This window comes from Hippocampus zosterae, chromosome 18 (genome assembly GCF_025434085.1).
Source record: "Hippocampus zosterae strain Florida chromosome 18, ASM2543408v3, whole genome shotgun sequence".
NCBI lineage: Eukaryota > Metazoa > Chordata > Actinopteri > Syngnathiformes > Syngnathidae > Hippocampus > Hippocampus zosterae.
Window position 1 is genome coordinate 14785095 of NC_067468.1, and position 21830 is coordinate 14806924.

A 21830-nucleotide genomic window follows, 5' to 3' on the forward strand; every position below is an offset into this window, starting at 1 on the left:
TGCTAACCACTGGACTACCGGGCTGCCCAAATTTATTATTATTATTATTATTATTATTTCCTTGTTCATAAAAGACGACACGACGAAACAAAGGCCGCCATTTTGACGCGGAGCGAGTTGGACGGTCATTCAGACTGCAAAGTGAAAACACATTTCGCAATCCGACAACATTTGTGTGACGGCTTCTATACAAAAAAGTTGATGTCATTGTGAATGCCCCCCCCCCCGCCTTCGTCCAATTTTCGCACACCCAAGACAGCAACCGGTGCCAAATGGCACAAATCCCATCAATTAACGGTTTGTATCTTTTCACGTCTTTCATTGGCATTGGCCGCGGCGCGGAATGAAACACTGACAGAGAAGGAAATCGAAAAAAGGGAGAGCGTTGCCCGAGTTTGTAAAGCTTTAATAAAGAGGCTGCCCCGTTTCTCTAAGATCTCCTCATCGCGGCGGCAATGGCCGCTTTTTCCCCTGTTTGCTTTGTTGAAAAAGGCGCTCGGGTTACCGCGTCAAGCACACAAAAAACACTTTTGTCTCGCTTTCACGCGGCGCTGTTCACCTCTAAATGGGCAGAAGGACGGATTAGAGGGCGAGAAGAAAAAGCACGTCTCGGGGAAAGGAGATTGAAATGCTTGTCTGTTGGCCAGATGAGGCCAATCTGGTCTTTAGTGGTGTGGGGTTCACGCTCTCCCCGGATGTTTAAAAAAAAAAAACACAGTAGCTATCAAAGGAGGAGGCAACCTCGCATGTGTTCAAACCAACATGGCAGTTGAATTTCATGCCCATGAGCCAGCAAAATATTCCCATACAAGCGCAAGTACTTCCTTTTCAACGGCCAAATCGCCTCTCTCCCAATTACGTCCCCGCCGATAGCGCTCAACAACACGTACGTTTTCCCATTTCTTTCTAAATCGATTCAATGTCCCTGAACACAAGACAGAACCGGAACGCCGACTACGATTGTCGTATTCATCGAATAACCTTGCGATTTTATACAGCACATCAAGCGCTACCAACACCAACATGGAGTGGCCAAAGCTTTTAGTACATCCCTGAGAAACTCATGCGGCATCGACATAAAAGCAGAATACGCGGGAGTTTTGCCGTGCACAAGGATGAGCCGTAAAAAGGAGAACCAAGGTAAAAAAAAAAAAAACACAGCAAAAGTATTGAACGGTTTTCCATTGCCCCTCTAATTTGACCGTGAGTGTACTTTGTCCCTCCCTCCACTCTCCCATAAGACCGTCCCCCCCGACACAATCGCCGCAATCATCTGTTGCCCTGATCCACGACGAGATATAAGAGGACAAATGAGGGAGGCTGGGAGAAGACAGGAAGCCGACGACGGCCTCTCCTCATAAATACGGCGCAACGCAAAAAAAGCCAGTTCCTGCCAGAGTTCAATGAATCATTTTTTTTTAAAAAATCAACACTCTCCTGGCTGCGATACGCAACGAAACTTCCACAAAACTCCAAATTCCGTCCAACTTCCACAATTGGGTGGACTCGGATGAAAACAAAGCAACTCCCCTCAGTTTACGACAGAGTTGCGATTCTACGGCTGTGACGTAAAGTGAAATTTCCACAGTCGGAACACAGGAAATCGCCAACCTAGCCAAACAAAAGGGGTCAAGTCTGAATTTCGGTCAAAATCTGCATTTGAAAAAGACTTGCAGGCCATATTAAACAAGCAAATGCAAAAGAATTAATAGGCGGAGCGTCTTGTGCCACATGACAACGAATTACAAGTAGTCAATTGCAAGCTGCGCAGGAACAAGAAATGCAACGGACTGGCATTCACACCCAAAATTTTTGCGTGCAACTTTTTTTGTTTCTGAATCCCCCCCCAAAAAACTCCCAATTTTACAACTGCATTGTCACGCAAACAACTTAGCCTCTCTCATGACAAGCTATCATTTCGCTTTGCATGTGAGTCGCGTGCAAAGAGCATCTTGACATATAGTACATCCTCAGGATTTTTTTTTTTTTGCGTGTTCTTTTTTGCCCCATTCGCCACTCAAGCCTCAAAGATGAAATTTGATTCGTTGCCATGGTAGCTGGGAATGTGAGACAGCGAACTCACGCAGTCGATAACTTTTAGCGAGGGCGTGTTTATGCATGATGAGTTTGTGGAACATCGAGCCGCGTCGGGTTCAGACGCGACCATACGCACGGGCCATAACCAACAAAAAAAAAACCCACAAAAAAAAAAAAAGCAAAAATAATGGGAAAAAAAAGTGTGCGCTACTCACCGTTAAGCATTGCATATTCTCAGGCCGCTGTGTCTCAGGGGCAGCACCATGGTTCGAGAGCACGGCCTCTGAAATGTAGACAAAGGAATCACGGGCTGACACGGTGCCTTTAGAGCACATTTTGGCTGCCACAAAACCACCTTCTGGATGCAAAAGTCCCAAAATAGTTTCGAGAGTCCATAAAAAAAAAAAAAAAGTAAGTAACTAAGATAAGGGCTGGGTAATTGAAGCAAGCGCTGCCCAGCCGAACTGGGATTTAAACTTCTCAGTACAGACTTGAAGAAAAAATAAAATCAAATAAAAAGCCAAGGTAGAGTTTGATAAAAAAAAAAAATCCCATAAGATGTGAGGACCCCACAAAAGTGCCCAAGAGAGGAAGAGTGCAACGGAGAACAAGTGAGAGGGAGAGAAAGAGGAGGGAGGGCGAAAGAAGAGAAAAGGAACTCCTCTCTCACTCTATTATCCGTCCGTCAGAGGGCTCCTGGGAGGGTTTCCATGGTTACAGGAGACTCCCGCCTCATGTGTCCCTTTTAACTAACGCTTCATAAAGGGCTGTATTCAGCGCACGGGCCACAATGTGGATTTTCGCCTCGCTGCCTATTCCGTCCGTGCGCTTACAGCTCGTCTCGTCACTTTATCCGCCTCTTCTCACAAAGTTCAGAATTGACTTCCCGAAGAAAAGCCAAATGCAGTCAAAGCATCGTTCTGAGAACGCCACGCCCTTTCCTGTCACGTCTCCATCGACTGACTGGGAGATGGGATTGCACGTCCTCACCTAACATTTGATTCGGTGAACATTGATTTTTTTTTTTTATTGCTTTTCGTGGCGGCCTGGTAGTCCAGTGGTTAGCACGTCGGCTTCACAGTGCAGAGGTACCGGGTTCGATTCCAGCTCCGGCCTCCCTGTGTGGAGTTTGCATGTTCTCCCCGGGCCTAGGTGGGTTTTCTCCGGGTGCTCCGGTTTCCTCCCACATTCCAAAAACATGCATGGCAGTCTGATTGAACACTCTAAATTGTCCCTAGGTGTGAGTGTGGGCGTGGTTGGTTGTTCGTCTCTGTGTGCCCTGCGATTGGCTGGCAACCGATTCAGGGTGTCCCCCGCCTACTGCCCGAAGACAGCTGGGATAGGCTACACCCCCCCCCCCCCCCCGCTACCCTAGTGAGGATCAAGCGGCTCGGAAGATGAATGCTTTCGTGGCATAACTGTAAATGAGTACTGCAGGCCGCACTGTTAGCACGTCAGCCTCACAGGGCAAAGGTCTTGGGTTTAATTCCCGGCCTTCCCGTGTGGAGTTTGCATGTTCTCCCCGTGCCCGTGTGGGTTTTCTCTGGGTACTCCCGTTTCCTCCCACATTCCAAAAAAAACATGCACGGCAGGCTGATTGAACACTCCCAATTGTCGCTAGGTGTGCGTGTGAGTGCAAATGATTGTTGGGCGATGTGTGCACTCCGATTAGCGAGCAACCGGTTCAGGGTGTCCTCCCTGCCGACTGCCCGAAGACAGATGGGACCCCGCGCCCATTGTGAGGAAAAGTGGATTAGAAAATGGATGGATGAAAAAAAGTTGAATAGAGGAAACTCAACTCTTCTTGTCCATGGATTTTTTTTTTTGCTGTATTGTCTTGTTTTCCAAAAACTTTGAAAAATGGTATATTGTGATTTACAGTTCATGACTGATGGGCCCAGCACAAGTGACAACAGTCAGCACAGCAGTGGTGTGCAACCGCCCTGCATTAAACAAAGGGCTCTGTTTAATGGACAGGAATGCTTACTTTATTAGTGCAAAGTCAGATTGCACTCAAACAGTTCAAGCGCTGCCAAATGCCGTGTACACTCACAAAAGAAAATTACACACATCACTTTCTGACACATTTTGGGCCAACTCCACAGTACATGGTCCGGTCTCCAGGCTGCGGTCACCATGGAAATGGTGAAGATTAAACAGCGACCAAAAAAAAAAAAAAAAAAAAGATTCCATCTGAATCGGAAAACTTCAGGGGTCCGACAGGGACAGAGCGCGGGGGGCAACCTGGTTGGCGTCAGGCCCGGGAGCGAAATCTTTTGTCTGCTTAGGACATCGGGCACGATGGCATGGAAGCAGCTGGAAGTGTGAATGACATCAAAAAAAAGAGGGAGAGTCGCCGCGACAATAAACGGCGGCGGCAGCGGCCAGTGGGAAAAGTATACACGGGGAGGGACTGAAAAGGGGGGGGGGGGGGGAGGGGAAGAAATGCCTCCCTCAAAACACAGAAAGGAAATCAAGACGTTGGCAGTCTTCCAGCGCGAACAAGTCGACTCTCGTCAGGACCGCTGATCCACTTGACACTCGCTCCCGCTTTTCACCTTCCGACAACGGCAAACAAACAAAAACTCTTCGTGGAGACTTGTAAGCACGACACCGTTTCGACATCAATTATCAGATGATTACGAATGAATGAATGAAACCGCTGATGTGAAAACAACGGGCGGCCGTGAGACACCAACTCACTTGATTCAAAGGGGGGGGGGGGGCAATAGCTCTACAGCAACAATAATGTGCCACAATATTTTTTTTGAGTCCTGTTGATGGTCCAGTCTCATGCCAATGAGCGCCTCCCCCCGACCCCGTTGCCCCCTACTTTGGGGCCAACGTTACCATGACTCTCGAGGGATGCGTTAGTGGTCTGCAATGAGGCAAGCTGCTACAAAAAGCCCAAACTGAAGGAAAACGGGAGCAGCCACAAAGCATCAATTCCATTTTAACATGTGGAGGCAGGCTTACACTTGTCACTTAGTGCAGCGGATCTGTGCATGTGGTGCATGAAGCAGACACATCCACAGGTCACATTCGATCCAATCCAATCTCCAACAAGACAAAATAATAATTTGAATCTGAAATAATTTGTATTCAACCCTGTCGGCTATTTTATGGCTTTGCAATGTGAATGCCAACTAAGCATCTTGACTGATTTATCACATGACAGCGGCATAAAAAAAAAAGGGCCGCCATGACTCTCGGGCATGCCGTGTGCAGCCAGCCCACGCTTGACACATTTCACTTGCAGTACCGAGACAGCCGGGGAGCATCATGTCAACCGTGTCACGATGGATTTTCGTAAAAGAAATGAGGAACAAAAATAAAATAAAAAATGAACACGCTCAGGCTGAGAAGAGCATCGTCGTTAAATTAAGGGGAGTGTAATGGACAATCAAATAACATAGCGAAATGCAATCAAACTTGTATTTTTTTGGGCCTCATTCCGGTTGGGAAAAACTTTCAAATATAAACGAGTGACATTTATGGTCCCAATGTTAGCGCAACAGAGCTAGAAAAAAAAGTGGAAAATAGCCGTTTGTGCTGACGAGACAAAAACATGATGAGGGTGCAGTGATCGCTTGTTTTTTTTTTTTTTGAAACATGGTCACAATAACGCAACAGACTGAGGACGATCTTGGAAACACGAGCCCAAAGATGGACCGGGTGGGCACGCGCACGCATGCACGCGCACACAGTTGTATTGTACAAAATGGGCTTTTGATCATTTCCGTGTTCGTGCATGTCATTGTGCAGCAGAGCCATGGCCTACATACTGCCAGCTGGCCTGGCAACATTCAAGTGCATGAGTATGCAAGCCCCCCCCACCCCCACTACAGAGAGAGAGAGCGAGAGAGAGAGAGCACACTGGCATATGAATCTGATGAGACAGTAGTGGGGCAAGTATTACCCCCGCATGAGATGAGTGCAATCCGAAGCCAGATGTGCTTGTTTTTCGACTGAAATCAACTTCCTCTACTGCTCTCCTCCTATCTGCATTATTGACACTATCTCAAGGGTGTAGAAGAAGTTCATCTAACCCTTGAACAGGCCTCGCTATGGCTTGCCGCCGCCGCCTCCTCATCCTGTTCCGCACTTTTCCCCGGGAGAAAACTCATTTTAAAGTTGCATGAGCTGCACCGTAAGCCTTGTTCAGCCAAGCACCATCAAAAACAGAAAAGGTACCCAGGTCAGAGCGTAAAGTGAGCAGATCATGTTATAAACGCTACAGCCAATTCTTTGGGTGTACATCTGCACCATGTGATGGGATCCAGAACAAGCACACTACAATTCTGTCTTTACAAAACACAATAAAGGCCCGTTTTTTGATTGAGATTGTCACCAATTCCAGCTCCGGCCTCCCTGTGTGGAGTTTGCATGTTCTCCCCGGGCCTGCGTGGGTTTTCTCCGGGTGCTCCGGATTCCTCCCACATTCTAAAAAGACACGCATGGCAGGCTGATTGGGCGCTCTAAATTGTCCCTCGGTGTGAGTGGATGGTTGTTCGTCTCTGTGTGCCCTGCGATTGGCTGGCAACTGATTCAGGGTGTCCCTCACCTACTGCCCAAAGACGGCTGGGATAGGCTCCGGCACCGCCCCCCCAGTGAGGACCAAGCGGTTCGGAAATGGATGGATAATCTGATTATTCTCGTTCATCAATGTTTATTTTTACTGTATGGTTGCAGTTTCAACTGCATTTGCCAATTCTTTCATTTAGCTTGCTAAGCGAAATAGGAGTTGAAATACTCGTAGCAGCCGCAACAATTAACTGAATGTATTGTATCGTTGTTTGAAACCATTCTTGGATGTGAAAGAGTACAAGCAGCCACGCGGCGTAAGTTAATTAAGCTTCTCAAAAGGGGACAGAAGGTGGTGGTGGTCTCGGAACGGGGGGGGGTCTCAAATGGGGAAAACAATTGGGAGTAAAATGAAATAAGAGGCGGTGAGCCCGTGATGATTAAAAGGAATTACAGATGCACAACGGTGGATGATGAGGAGGCATGTGGAGTTGGAGGAGGAGGAGGCGGCATCTCACAAGACTTGGCAACTTTACTTCTGTTGTGTGAAGAAAGTAACACAAATGTCGTGTACTCACCTAGAGTAGGCTGCCGTCACTGTGGAGCCTCATACACACACGCACGCACACTTATAGGACAACACGCGACATGAAGGTCTATGGACTGAAGGGGGAGATCCACATCAGCAGCCTGAGCAGAGCAGCACAGGAGTAAAAGCTCTGACGAGTGTGACGCGGCGGCGGGCTTTGGTCCAGAAATGCCTCCCTCCCCTCCCCATCCACTTTCTCTCTCTCTTGTCACTCTCCCAAACCCTCGCTTACTTCCCCATTTAATCCCTTGCTTAAACACCTCCCATCCAAAGAAGCCACAAGCTTACACACACAAACACGGATGTATTTGTACAGTATGACATGTGCTTGGCAAATATTTATCCCGAGAACGTAGCCTTGATAAAAGAAAAAAAAAACCAACTCAAACATACAAAGTAATTTTTATGACAACATTATTGACAGGATAAGCGTAAAAGGAGACATTACACATACTTGATATAATTTCCATCATGGGGAGAGTAAATAAATATCTAGCGAACTAGCGCCATTTAGTTTACAATTTAAATCAGTTCCCAGGTGTCCGTTACAGGATTTCAACTACATCAAGAATTTATAGCACACTTTTCAGCCTGTTTTGATGGCGACGGTCATCATTTTTCATGCAACCCGTTGGGCCATGTATCAAAAAAGTCCAGACTGCAAAGCATATGAGGCGCAAGGAAGCAACACTTCACTAGCCAGCCAAATAACACTTGTAATGGCTGCGTTGAAGTGGCATACGGTGCCATGGGAAAAAAAAAAATCCTTATGAAGGGATGCTTTTTTTTCCTTTTTTTTTTTGCACAGTGCAGGATATGAAAAATTCTTACCGCCGTTATGTGACTTTTGTTGCGCAGGTACTCTGAGATGCTTCCTCATGCCCACTTCTTCCTTAAGCAGGTAGTACCATCCGCGGACCTCCTACAGTGGTGAAAACATACACATGTCAGCATCAAGCTGTAATATTTAAAGCATTAAACACGTGCATAAAGACACACACACACACATATACATATATATATAATATATGGCAACCGATTGAGGGTGTCCCCCGCCTACTGCCCGGAGACAGCTGGGATAGGCTCCAACACCCCCCGCGACCCTAGTGAGGATCAAGCGGTTCAGAAGATGAATGCATGAATATACATATGAAATTTAAGCCACTATGTAAAAATATATTTTAAAAAAACAATAATAATAATAATATGATGTGAAAGACAGCTGTAAATAGCACTGGGATTTATCCATTTTGTTTATATTGCACTTAATTGAATGGTGTGTTTTTTTTTTTCTTCTTTCTACCTACATTCTTGCTGCTGGAGGCTGTAAATTTCCCCAGTGTGGGACAAATAAAGCATATCTTATCTTATCTTATGTTCCTTCAGGGCAGGCAGTCTCTATTCACTGTGTTTTAGCTTATTCCAGCAACTGATGACCTGTTCTTTGACACCCCTCCACTCCCCCCTCCTCGGCACTTCTGCCTTGTAAAGCAGTGCGTGTTACATAAAGCTATGCCGGACTGAGGCAGCAGGCGTCTGATTTGTAATGTGAATGAAGTGGACATACTCATGCAAAAACAAGGACATTGCCGTCACAAGCGCCTACGTCATTTGACACCGACAGACACACGCACATCCAAACAAGTCCTGTCTTATTGTACTAAATAATGACGTGCTGCGGACAGTAACAATAATCTCCGCTTTCAAGGCATCTTATGCGAGTGGACACATTTCTGCAGGCAGTAAGGAGGCAGCAAAAGGGTAGTGGGGGGAGGGGAGGATGGTACAGTATGCACAGAGAGCCAGGGAGGGATTTACACTATTCAATGATATTTACCCGCAATAATGGCAAAAGGTTCAGAAATGAAAAAAAAAAAAATCAAACGAGAGAATGGGGAAAGACATGAGAGTTTAGAAAAACGCACACAAAAGCACATTGCTAGAGCTACAGTTTGGTGAACTAGCGCTTGTCACGTAGCATGGTGGTGGTGGTGGTGGTGGTGGTGGTGGTGGTGGACCCCCAAGAGCAACAATGACCCGACAATGAGTGGTGGGGTTGGGAGTCCTTTTAAAGCGTTAATTACCTAATGACCAACAGGTGTGCAGCTGCAGGTGGAGCCCTACAGTGCCACCTGTTGGACCCAAACCGAATCATGACAGCGCTGACCGATTGCTTCTCAAACCAACCTGCCAACTTGAATGCTGAATTGTGAGCAAAAAAAAAAAAAAAAAAAGATGTGTCATTGTATTTGATTTTTGTTTTCTGGCTGTAAACTTCAACAGGGTGTGGCCTCAAATAACTTGAAACCTCTTTTTGAAAAAATTGTTCCCTATTGCCAAACTGCTACTCACTGTGAAGTAGAGTTCACTGCCACCATATGGCGTTGACATGTACGCGGTGAACTCACCTTGTGCGGTTGCGTCAGGGAGCGGACGCCGAAGCTCATGCACCCCAGCAGTGCACTCCTCCTGCTCAAACAAAAAACGCATCAACGCATTGATCAATGGAGAAGACCACACTGTGGTCTGCGTAAAAGGGTTCTTTTCACAGACACGAGGTTTTGCTCTGCTTTTAAGCCTTTCACGAGGTACATTAAATGCAGATTATGAAAATTAAAAATTCCCATCCTTTTCTTTGGAAGACTTCATCAACCTTGGTGCCTTTGTGGCCAATCAAAAGAGGGATTGGCCATGCACTTGGGGGTCCAAATACAACAAAACAACATAGAAACAACTTATAGGACAACACGCATCCTGTTTTCTTTCTAATATCCGAGCAGGGGGGGAAAAAATGACCTTCAACTAATGAATTTTATAACATAATTTTGCTAATTATACACACTCACAAATGTCCCCCCCGTCTTATTCTGCTGAGGTGAGAGTGACACGCAAAGCAACACAAGCACACATGGACATCGGGAGATCGAACACCAATTATGAAACAACGAGGGCAATTCGCTGCTGTTTCAGTGCCGTCGGATTACCTGGAGGCGCAATTAGAGTTCCACACTGTGAAGAGCAGTCGCTTGTGAAGGTCCTTGTCACGTATCACACTGTAATAACACCCCCCAAAAAAAAATCATTAAAAAAAATAATAAAAGCGACATGTCAGCATGGTCAAAAGTTGTGTGCAACGAGTAGTGCACTGGATGCGTGCTTACAAGTAAAAGGTGTGTAGAAAGACAGGATTTTTACACTGAAGGACCGTTGCCGTCTTCTGTCGCTCTCTGGGTTCGCTGTCTGGAAACATGCCCACCTGACCAAAAAAAAAAAAAAAAGCACCCGTAGCACTCAAAATAAAATCAACCCCTTTGTTTTCTATAGAGTTTGCCCGTATTTGCATTTTTAAATTGCTACAAAAACAAGAGATGCATAGCATACCTCTACATAGGAGTCACATGACCCCCGGTGCTCGTGCAACATATCCCGTGCCTCCAAAACTGTCAACAGAAAAATCCGAATGTCATTTTAAAAGATCTCACAGTGATCAATATTTAGGAGAAAAAAACTGAACAGAACTGCATAAGCATTGGCCACACATGCAAAATCTAACCAGATCTTTCTTTTCCGACAGATGGCATCTCAACAGACAAGCACGTTTTGACACAAAATATGGTCGCATCTTCCATTGCAGAAAATAACTAACATGCAGGGCAGAGTATATCTCGAAAGTCACCCCGACAAGCTAGATTAAATATAATCGAATGTCATGGAAGGCGTACTGTACGTCATTTGATTCATTTTGCAAATGATGTGGGGAAAGAAACAAAGCTAACGCTGCACCGGTTAGACTCCATACAGGAGGTCGTGGGCGGCTAGTAAAGGCATTTGAAAAGGGGAAGGCAAACAAGAGGGTGCGTCGCTTTGGTTGCTAGGACAGTGGTCCCCAACCGCCGGTCCGCGGATCGGTAATGGGCCTCGGCCCATTTGGGACCGGGCCGTGCAGAAGCAGATCTGACCTCAAATTTACTCCATCAGACGTGGTGGAAGTTGAATTCAACAAATGGTACATTTTTTTCCCTCTCCCTACCCAGCGTTTTTCCTTTCTGAATTCTGATTTTAATTTCCCCATTGCGGGACAAATAAAGGATATCTTAATTCGGGGGTGTCCAAACTTTTTGCCAAGGGGGCCAGATTTTATGTGGTAAAATGTCGGGGGGCCAACCTTGGCTGACATTCTTTACATTGAACAACAATATTGTTCAACAAATTTTAGTAAGCCAGTCTGTTTCACATTTCCATTTTTATTTTAATTTCAACAATCTTGAGAATTTCTTTTGGTTCATTTGAAAAGGGTATATCACATGCAACTGCTTATTCACTTGACTTTTTCTTAAACAGACGTCTCCTGAGTGCAAATTGATTGATTTGAAACATAAAATGGATCACCATGACTTTTCAATAGTCACAAAACCTTTGACTCGAACAACAGGTTAATGAACAAGCAATACACATATCCACAACTGCAAGGATCATTTGAAATATGACATACCAGTCAATATAAACACGGAGTGATGTCTTGTTAACTCGTGAGTGATGCCCTCTAGTGTCTAAGTGCTATTACTCATTTAGTGAATGCTATTACTCATTTAGCCACTAGAGGGAAGCAGTACTCTATGAAACATCACTCACCGGTCTACGAGACCTCAGTCAATGCAACACGTGTTCCATTGCGCCCAACCTGCGGGCCAGACGGCACTGATTTTATGACAGGGGCCGAGGGCCGGATAAAATTCGACCGCGGGCCGGATTTGGCCCCCGGGCCGGACTTTGGACATGCCTGTCTTAATTAATCTTAAGCTAAGTGATCAGCTAAACGCAGAGTTATGACTTTGTTTTACTTTTGTATAGACTTGTTTCTGCTGATACTTAATGGTGTGACCAGTGGATGGACACCGTGAAGCATTTCACATTTTTATTCATAAATATGCTTGTTTCCCCTCAGAACTCACCGCTTACAGCAACAACTTCCTGTTCCTGGATGATTGACAGTTTCAGCTGACCTGCAGAAGAAGACAGTGAGAAGACTGACAGCTATAAATGAATGTTGCTTGCAATATGTGTGTGTGTGTGTGTGAGTGTGAGCATGAATATTAATCATTTGTCGCGTCTCGTGTTCGCCCAGGCAGTTTTCATGTCTGAGCCTCCTTCTGCTGGTCTCTCAGTACTGTCACCAACCTTTTAAAGCCGTGTTGACCACGTCAACATGGCCCAGTACTAACATTGGCTTTGTGCCGCTCGTCTAAATGTATCCAACTACGAAGAGCGCGGGGCACACACCGCTAACGACGCCACCACCTCGGGCCCCCCCGCTCACACGGTGGGTCTGGGGGATGTTTGTCGTTCCCACATCGAGCTTGGCATGTGGGGATGTGGAAGAACAAAGCGGTAACGCCGTTTCAAATGTCTTCCTAGTACATCTTGCGCCACACAAAAGGCTGCTATGAAGTTGCCTCAAAGAGTGTTAGCGGCCAAGCAAAATGGCGAAATGGCAAAGCAGGCTGATTATTCTTATTACTTGATGACAAGTTCAAAAGGGAGCTGGACTGCAAGTCAGTAACTATTTTAATGTAAGCAACCCCACACATTTTCTATCCCTTGAATCCTTGGGTCAGTTGGTTCCAGATCTAGACCCTTTATGGCCCCATCAGTATTGATTAGTGGCAACAGAAAAACACTGGATAATGGATGAGGCTTTGCTCTTTGGGCCAACAGTGCAGGTGTGGATAATACTCTCCATAAATGATGCAATGGGCCACCTCATTAGCACACCGAAGGATGTACTCAGTGAATGGTCTGTGACGCCGCTTTCATAAGCGGCCATTATTTTTTTTTCTAAACTTACAGCATGATTGAGATCAAATGAAATAAAATATACAAACGAGTCCTCACCGTGAGTCGTCAGCAGGAAGGATGGGGCTTTGGAAGAGGTGACGGGCGGTTTGCGCAGGTAAACTTTGAAAGACATCACAGAGAGAATCCCTCCGCAAATGAGACGCTCAAGAAATGTGATGCTGGCTGCCAGGGTATGTGTGTGTGTGTGTGTGTGTGTGTGTGTGTGTGTGTGTGTGTGTGTGTGTGTGTGTGTGTGTGTTTCAAATGCCACCTACGGAATATCCACCACACTCAACTGCTCAGTGCAAGAATCCTACAGTATACATGTATATACAAATACCATATGTATATCGATCGATAGATGACATGTTGGAGAGACCAGAGTCAGAGAAGTTGGAAGAGGTGACAGGGCCGAGAATAATCTAGGCTTCCCCACTAAAGCTGCTGCTCCCACAATCAGACCCTGGATAGGCAGTAAAAATGGATGGATGGACAGAGGCAGATTTTTAAAAAATTACATTTTATACAGAATAGATGGACGGGCACTCTGAAGATCCACCTATTTATATACAACAAATTAAAATGTAAAAATTCCATCGTCTGCCTCTTTTTATAACCCCATGAGAAACAAATAAAAACCCAGTGCAAACAACACGGATTAAAAGACAAAAACGTGTTTTTAATACGCAGATTGAGTGAGGCGCGTGTGCTTGTGTCTGTCGTGCAGCTGAAATGTTGATTAGGTTGCATTGCTAGAATCCAGATTAATCGTAGCACGATTTAGGACACCTCCGGGTTCAAATGTGAGACAAGAGACAAAGCTGCCATGTATTAAGATTAAGATATCCTTTATTTGTCCCACACTGGGGAAATTTACAGCCTTACATTGACATGTCGCTCAGCGACAGTGTACAAGTAACCCACAAATGAACTTGATGTATTTATTCCCTTGTCGCTAATCCACCCACTCCCTTCAAATTTAAAACAACCGAAGGATGATTTTTTGAACTCATATCTGTATGTATCTCTTCTTCTTCTGGTCTAGTCTTTCCCTCTGGATAGTTAAAATATAATCATCTTCCTTTTTTTCCGCCACAAAAGTCCCCCATGGTCATTCAGGTTCTTATCAGTTGGAATGAAGGGCAAACAAAAGGAGAATTATCCTGCGCTTCCTTAGAAGGAAACAGGTTAAGATCCGTTTACTCACAGTGTGCCCAAAAATACACACATAGAGCAAGAGCAGAACATGTGCTGATCTTGCAAATATAGTAGGGTCAAGGGTATGCAGGATAACAGAAATCATCCTCAAAAGTGGGACAGGAAGCAAAATGATGGATGGTCCTCAAACAAGTATAAACAATCGCACCACCTACCGAACACAATTAGAAGTGCAATATGCATTCGAATACCGTACTCTACCGGGAATACTGTTCAGAAACAGCTTAGTGTTCATTATTGAAACGTGTAACTTCAGAAATATGAACATTACACAACCTCAGATGCACGTATTTTTAATCATATTTTGTTAACTAAAGGCATTTGGAGAAACAAACTATCAGACTTCCGCAAGTCGGAAGTGAACGTTGGCGTGGGCGTGGTCTAAACACACGATCCCCTTCACGCACGTATCGTTAAACGTCACATAAGTGAAAGACCTCCGCAAATAGCAAATTCTCGTAGTTGTATTGGCCCAAGTCGGCAATGTAAATGTTACACAAGACCTGCCTTGCAACGTCGTCAACCTTCATCACCCGACTAACAGAAAATAGATCAACATCAAATATGAATTAGTGACAGGTAAAAGGATTTTTTGGGGGGTTAGATAAATAATACTTTTCAAAGTATCGCCATTTTCTACTTACCTTTGACACGTAGAGCAACCGTGTCGAGTGTGTTGGGAGTAAGTGCATTTTATTTGGGTTTAATGCGTATTTTGGGTTCCGATTTACAACTCTGGAACGTGAACGCACCAGCGGTGTCAAGGCGGAAAAAGGAAGTGTCAGATATGTTCAACGAGAAAGATGTCGCAACCGCACAAGTACTGAAGCCACGTACCGCCGAGCGGTAAAAGTGCCTTGCTCGTTGAAATATAATTTGTTGTTTAATAAACATTACTTTAAAACAGCTATCTAATCACAGTCGAAAATATTTCACCAATAATACACACGAACCATCGGTAATCTTCACACCGACGATGTGTGAGAGACCAACAGAAGCGATACGATTGGTTCACCAAGACTACAAGCGTGCAATCTCTCACATTTCAAAACTAGCAGTACTTTGTAAGATCATAGCAATGCGATGCTAAATCGTGTCACAATTTCAGGAACCGCCATGCTGGATTCGTTATAATTTACTCATTTTGGAGTCATTCTCTGTGAGAAGAAGCATAACTTTCCAACATAACACAGCTTTTTGATTTTACCGTTTGATGCACAGCCAGCCATGGAGCTTCTCCCGGTGCTTGAAGCTCAAGAGAAGCCCAAACAAGGAATATGGTAAGCAAATGTGAGAATCGATGCATAAAGATGGTCAACCTTGTTATTTTCTTCAACATTGCAACTTCAACCCAGGTATTCCTTGGCACCGAGCGGAAGGTCCCCGGGTGTGAGCGTGGGACACACCTGTACTTACTGGCCCGGGGATGGTGGCAGTGGAAGGATCCTTATAGTTGGGGGAGCAAATCCTGGTGGCAGCTTCTCGCATACACACGCCATAAATCTGAGTACGGACCTTTGCAATTCACTCATTTAAAGAATGATGATTAACTCACGTAGGTGTCAAACTCAGGTCCTGGAGGGCTGCTGCCCTGCATGTTTTTACAAGCCTCCCTGTTGCAACACACCTGATTCAAATGAACAGATCATGATTTCTTCATTCAGGACCTGAGTTTGACACCTATGAACTCAACTCGATACATGAGCAGGGAGATTATAACACTTATTAAGCTGCCGTTCAAATTGCCCAAACCTGCCTACCCAAACAAATCATACAAGTGGGCAGTTTTGATTTTTTTTCTAAATTATGACTAAAACTGAGCACAAATTATAGGCATTATTTCACCAAACAATTGCATTGTTTTTTGTTTGTGTGTGCGTGTTTTTTAATACATTTTTGTTTTTTAGATTTAGCATTTTTATTCATTTGGGGTTGCAAAATCATACTAAATAATAATGTTGCAGTGTCCAACAAAAAGCATGCATTTAATTATTTGGGGAAACACAAAGAAAAACAATTTTTATTTTTTTTATTTTTGAGGCAAAAGAAAAACTTGATCTTGGAAAGCGATCATTTATTTAGCACAGAGTTGCGATGCCTGCCAGGTAACCTTTCCACACCCACGAACCACAAATTGCCTTTTTATTCCTCAATGCACTTTTCTTTTTGAACAGCTATCATTGCATTTTATTTTATTTTTGAACTGTTGTTGCAATTATTATCCTCTCTGACTCTTCTAGAGTGTCTTGAGTGGGATGCATTGCCATGGGAGGGTCTAAAGGCTCGATATGAGCACTGCGCATTGGTGCCCGGAAGCCCGCCGCAGAGCTTGTGGGTGTTTGGGGGTGCGGAGCAGAGTGGCAACCATAACTGCATCCAAAAAATAAAAGTACAAGGTAAAAATAAAAAAAAAGACTGACTTAGTTTTTGATAGTGTGATGTAAATTTGCCTCCTGTTGTGATCCACAGAAAGCAAGGCACTCTGGGAGAATGTCACGGTAACGGGCGAGCCGCCCAGTCCAAGGACATATCACACCAACTCAGCCTGCATGGGAAGTTTATTATACGTGTTTTCTGGTGGGGAAGCAGGAGCATCACCTGTCGCCGACCAGAAACTTCACGTCTTTGATACTGGTGAGTGTTGGATGCACTTATTTCCACATACATTAATCACTAAAAACTACAGCCCGAAGACGGCTGGGATAGGCTCCAGTACCCTCCGCGACCCTTGTGAGGATAAAGTGGTTCCGAAAATGAATGGATGGATGTTGTTTTTATGTCAACATTACTGTGGTCTTCCCAGTGTCTTCCACCTGGACGCAGCCAGAAACGCAAGGCCCACAGCCGCCCGTCAGACACGGACACGTTATAGTGGCGGCAGGCTCCAAGATCTACATTCATGGCGGCATGGCGAACGACGATTTCTTGGATGACATGTACTCTCTTGATCCAAGTAAGGATGTCAAGTGGGATTTATTTTGGTCTCATGTATTTATATCGGGGGGGAAAAAATCCTTGAAAATGAAATTGTAAATTTGACACAGATATCATTCATGTGCGCATTTTAAAGGTAATATGACGTGGGAGTTAGTGCAGCCCGAAGGTGATGTTCCACCTGGCGTGGCAGCACATTCGGCCATGGCGTTGGGCAACAATATTTACATCCTCGGCGGGCTGACTGCCGACGGAGCCAGCAATGCCATGTACACGTTCAACATAGGTACAATTCCTTAATATCATGTGCTATTTAAACACCACAGAGCATATTTTATGACCAGACCTGTGGCCTTTTTGCAGAAAAAAAGTCTTGGACCCTAATGAAGTTTGAGGGGGATTTGCCCCCGAACCGTCTGGACCACTGCATGTGTTTGCTACCGTGGAAGGTGGAGGCTGTGGGAGATGGTGGCGAAGTGCAAACAGCCACTGCGAATCCCGAAGCCGCGCAAACGTCCGCTCCAGCCAAGACACCTCACGCCGAGACAATACACTTGGCTTTTGTATTCGGTGGGATGGACACACAAGGTGTCATACACAACGACTGTGTTGTGACCGTGGTGACTTGATGGACCGTAGAGGAAATAAAAAAAAATGAAAGTGACTTTGTATCAAATATTTATTTCAATGTCTTTCCAGGAGTATATTGACTATATTCAGTAAATAACATTTTGCTTTTAGGGTCCAACAGCTAGCCTTTGCATTAACGGCTAGTTCATAAATATCAAAGTTATCAATATTTTGATTAAGGACAGACTTTAGAGCGCGCAGTGGTCAACTGGTTAGCACATCGGCCTCACCGTGCAGTGCAGTGTTCGATTCCAGCTCCGGCCTTCCTATGTGGAGTTTGCATGTTCCCCCCCGCCTCTGTGGATTTTCTCTGGGTACTCCGGTTTTCTCCCACACTCCCAAAAACATGCATGACAGGTTAATGGAACATTCAAAATTGTCCTTAGGTGTGACTGAGCGCAAATGGTTGTTCGTCTAGGAAAGCGTGATTTTAATGTATTGTAGTCTAATGAACCGTTTTAGTCCAAATTATTTAACAATGCTCAGAACCCCAAAATATTTACAGTGAAGCATGATTGTGGCAATGGCAGCATCATGCTGGGGGGGATTTAATTCAACCGGGGGGGGGGGGGAGGTATAATGCGATTAACTGCATCATGAGACACTGATCGCAGAGAAAATAGAAGTGGAAACAACTTATTTTGTATCAAACATTTATTTCACTGCCTTTCCAGATTCAATAAATAACTTTTGGCATTGAGGAGCCATTAAGCAGGCTACCCATGAAGAGCAAACCCTCCCCCCTCCCACCCTCTACTACGACTAGTACTACGTGATCCCCATCAGGACTGCCTGAGAACAGCAGCAGTGAGCCTTGAGAATCCAGGCTGACATATCTCCACCAACCGGCGAAGAGAAACACCAAACGAACTGAAACTCGCTTCAAAAGTCTTTCGGAGATTCCGTATGGCCGCCCCTCCCTCTCACAATGAGTCCCATCGGTCCAATATGTACATCAATGTGGGTTTTTTTTCTTTTTAAAGGAGGTGACTGAGTGACTAGATCAGCTTACAACTCATCCTTTTCTTCAGCACCCTCTGGTGGCGGGGCACCCGCACTGCCATAGAGCTTGCTGATGATGGGCTGCACCACCTCTTCCAGCTCCTTCTTCTTGGCCTGGAATTCTTCCAGATCGGCCTCCTGGTGCGACTCCATCCACTCGATCTTCTCTTCTACGGCCTTCTCGACGGTCTCCTTGTCTTCATCGGACAGCTTTCCGCCAAGCTTCTCCTTGTCGCCGATCTGGTTCTTCAGCGAGTAGGCGTAGCTCTCCAGCTCATTGCGGGCGTCGATGCGCTCCTTCAGCTTCTTGTCCTCGTCGGCAAAGCGCTCGGCATCGTTCACCATGCGCTCGATGTCCTCGGGCGTCAGACGGTTCTGGTCGTTGGTGATGGTGATCTTGTTCTTGTTGCCCGTGCCTTTGTCCTCCGCCGTGACTCGAAGGATGCCATTGACGTCGATCTCGAAGGTGACCTCGATCTGTGGCACGCCACGTGGTGCGGGGGGGATGCCCGTCAGGTCAAAGGTGCCCAGCAGGTGGTTGTCCTTCGTCAGGGGACGCTCACCTTAAACAGTAAATCATATTGCTGAACAGGATTTCCCACCGCCCCCACCCAAACATGCTCTAACTGTAGGCCAACGCCTACGTTTCTGTGCAAAAGCATCCGGTGGCTGAAAGTCTTACCTTCATAGACCTTGATGGTGACAGTAGGCTGGTTGTCCGAGGCCGTGGAGAAGATTTGAGACTTTTTGGTAGGCACCACGGTGTTCCTGGGGATCAGCTTGGTCATGACTCCTCCCACAGTCTCAATGCCAAGAGTAAGAGGGCATACATCCAATAGAACCACATCACCTGAAGGAAGAGGAGGGAGAAGTTGTGTTATTTTAATAAAAAGGCCCACGTTTGTAAACATGGCCCAATAAATACATGAGTGCGACAAAAGCTTACCGGTATCCTCCTCTCCGGACAGCACGCCAGCCTGTACGGCAGCGCCATAGGCGACGGCCTCGTCGGGGTTGATTCCTCTGGAGGGCTCTTTGCCATTAAAAAACTCTTTCACCAACTGCTGGATTTTAGGGATACGTGTGGAGCCGCCAACCAGGACGATCTCGTCAATGTCGGACTTCTTCAGGTCAGAGTCTTCCAGCACCTTTTGCACGGGCTTCATCGTGGACCGGAACAGATCCTGACAACACAACAGAATCAATTTATTAGAGGTTGTCAGATCACGAGCACTCCTGAACAGGTTAAGGGAACTTACCATGTTGAGCTCCTCAAACTTGGCACGGGTCAAGGTCTCGGAGAAATCCTCGCCCTCAAAGAAGGATTCGATCTCGATGCGGGTCTGGTGCTGGGCAGACAGTGCCCGCTTGGCCTTCTCCACCTCACGACGCAGCTTCTGCACGGCACGGTTGTCCTTGCGCACGTCCTTGCCAGTCTTCTTTTTGTACAGCTTGATGAAGTGCTCCATGACACGCTGGTCAAAGTCCTCCCCTCCCAGGTGGGTGTCACCGTTGGTGGCCACCACCTCGAACACACCATTGTCGATGGTCAGCAGCGAGACGTCGAAGGTGCCGCCGCCCAGGTCGAACACCAAGATGTTCTTTTCACCATCCTTCTTGTCCAGGCCGTAAGCGATGGCAGCAGCAGTTCTGCGGGGGAAGGACGCCACACTTCAGGACAGGAAAAACAAAAAGGGTGCGTTGATAAATTTACCATCTTAACACTTACGGCTCATTGATGATCCTCATCACATTGAGCCCAGCAATGGTGCCGGCATCTTTAGTGGCTTGGCGCTGGGCGTCATTGAAGTAGGCCGGAACAGTGACCACAGCGTGAGTGACCTGCGATATGAGATCTTTAATTACAAAATTGTCTCAAACATGAGCAACGGGCTGCGATTTACAGGTGTCATTTTTTTTCCATACCTTCTTGCCCAGATAAGCCTCGGCGGTCTCCTTCATCTTGGTCAGAACCATAGCAGAGATCTCCTCTGGGGCAAATGTCTTCATCTGACCACCACCAATGTCAACTTGGATGTGAGGCTTGCTCTTCTTGTCATTCACCTGAAGACAACCATAAAAATACTCGTTGGTATTTGTGTACCGTAACACATAGTACCGCAATACCAACAGCAAGTATTGATCTTTTCATTCTTATGATCGATATCTATACATATCAATTTTGTGATTACTAAAAATGGCACCATTTTATGGTAGCAAGTATTGCATTTCTTATTAGCATGTATTAATTATGTAATAAGATTGGATCCTTTGTTTTTCCTCCCCCACCTTCCGCATGCACTGATATCTTAATTCATCAGCGTCAGTGATATTTGTGTATCCCTTTCACAATACCTTGAAAGGCAGGTACTTGATGTCTTGCTGGACAGAAGAGTCGGCCCATGTGCGACCAATCAACCTCTTGGCATCAAACACCGTGTTCTCTGGGTTGGAGGTCAGCTGGTTCTTGGCGGCATCACCGATCAGACGCTCACCCTCACTGGTGAACGCCACGTAGGATGGAGTGATGCGGTTGCCCTGGTCGTTGGCAATGATATCGACACGGCCATTCTTGAAGACACCAACGCTGAAAGGGGTGGGAAGATTACAATATTAGAACTAATAGATTGATGAATCATTCGCTTTAAAAGCACGTGCCTTACCAAGAGTAAGTGGTCCCCAGGTCGATGCCAATGACAGTGCCCACATTGTCCCTTTTGTCGTCATCATCGGCAGACACGGCGCAGACCAGCGCCACTAATAGCCACAAAAACTTCATTTTGTTTAGTCGATTGCTCAAGTCCCTGGAGAAAATGAGTATATCTGTAGGGGAAAAAACAGATTGCCTTTGTTAATTGCCTAGGCCACTGTCTGCCAACTTCTTCAAGTACGTTTGCTGTTAGCCGCACGAAATGGGTTCGGCTCGAGGGAAATATTCAGATTTTAAAAGTTCCCGTTATGTCAACTTGATGTGGCTCAAAACATTTTTGTTTCAATGACCACTCATTCGGATTTTTTACATTATTTTCCCAAGGCCGGCAGCTAGCTAGCTAGACAACCG

General features: G+C 45.7%; 3 protein-coding genes across 5 annotated transcripts in view; 1 reads left to right on the plus strand and 2 right to left on the minus strand.

Moving 5' to 3' along the window:
• rgs3a (regulator of G protein signaling 3a) overlaps positions 1 to 13177 on the minus strand; it is a 72896-nt gene extending 59719 nt beyond the window's left edge. Inside the window, exons 1-8 of the mRNA XM_052050450.1 lie at positions 13043 to 13177; positions 12103 to 12153; positions 10532 to 10590; positions 10312 to 10406; positions 10135 to 10203; positions 9559 to 9619; positions 7982 to 8072; positions 2253 to 2320 (exon numbers count right to left, since the gene is read on the minus strand). Of these exons, the coding sequence (XP_051906410.1) occupies positions 2253 to 2320; positions 7982 to 8072; positions 9559 to 9619; positions 10135 to 10203; positions 10312 to 10406; positions 10532 to 10590; positions 12103 to 12153; positions 13043 to 13118 (570 nt within the window). The 5' untranslated portion in view covers positions 13119 to 13177. The remainder of the gene's footprint in view (positions 1 to 2252; positions 2321 to 7981; positions 8073 to 9558; positions 9620 to 10134; positions 10204 to 10311; positions 10407 to 10531; positions 10591 to 12102; positions 12154 to 13042) is intronic.
• Positions 13178 to 14618: 1441 nt separating this feature from the next.
• On the plus strand, positions 14619 to 17798 carry rabepk (Rab9 effector protein with kelch motifs). 3 transcript variants are annotated; one of them, XM_052050464.1, is made up of 8 exons: positions 14619 to 14782; positions 15425 to 15483; positions 15559 to 15710; positions 16444 to 16599; positions 16673 to 16837; positions 17007 to 17156; positions 17274 to 17423; positions 17501 to 17798. In XM_052050464.1, the coding sequence occupies exons 2-8, from the start codon at positions 15431 to 15433 to the stop codon at positions 17764 to 17766; spliced, it is 1092 nt and encodes a 363-aa protein (XP_051906424.1). In that variant the 5' UTR covers positions 14619 to 14782; positions 15425 to 15430; the 3' UTR covers positions 17767 to 17798. The 3 variants fall into 3 exon arrangements, with proteins under 3 accessions (XP_051906424.1, XP_051906428.1, XP_051906425.1); XM_052050468.1 differs by lacking the exon at positions 14619 to 14782 and adding an exon at positions 14867 to 14885; XM_052050465.1 differs by lacking the exon at positions 14619 to 14782 and adding an exon at positions 14970 to 15049.
• hspa5 (heat shock protein 5) lies at positions 17799 to 21627 on the minus strand. The gene is made up of 8 exons (XM_052050441.1): positions 21433 to 21627; positions 21125 to 21356; positions 20696 to 20833; positions 20499 to 20611; positions 20029 to 20419; positions 19716 to 19953; positions 19452 to 19619; positions 17799 to 19332 (listed from the first exon to the last, which is right to left on the minus strand). Exons 1-8 carry the CDS (start codon positions 21546 to 21548, stop codon positions 18776 to 18778), a joined length of 1953 nt encoding a protein of 650 aa, XP_051906401.1. The 5' UTR covers positions 21549 to 21627; the 3' UTR covers positions 17799 to 18775.
• Positions 21628 to 21830: the final 203 nt, after the last annotated feature.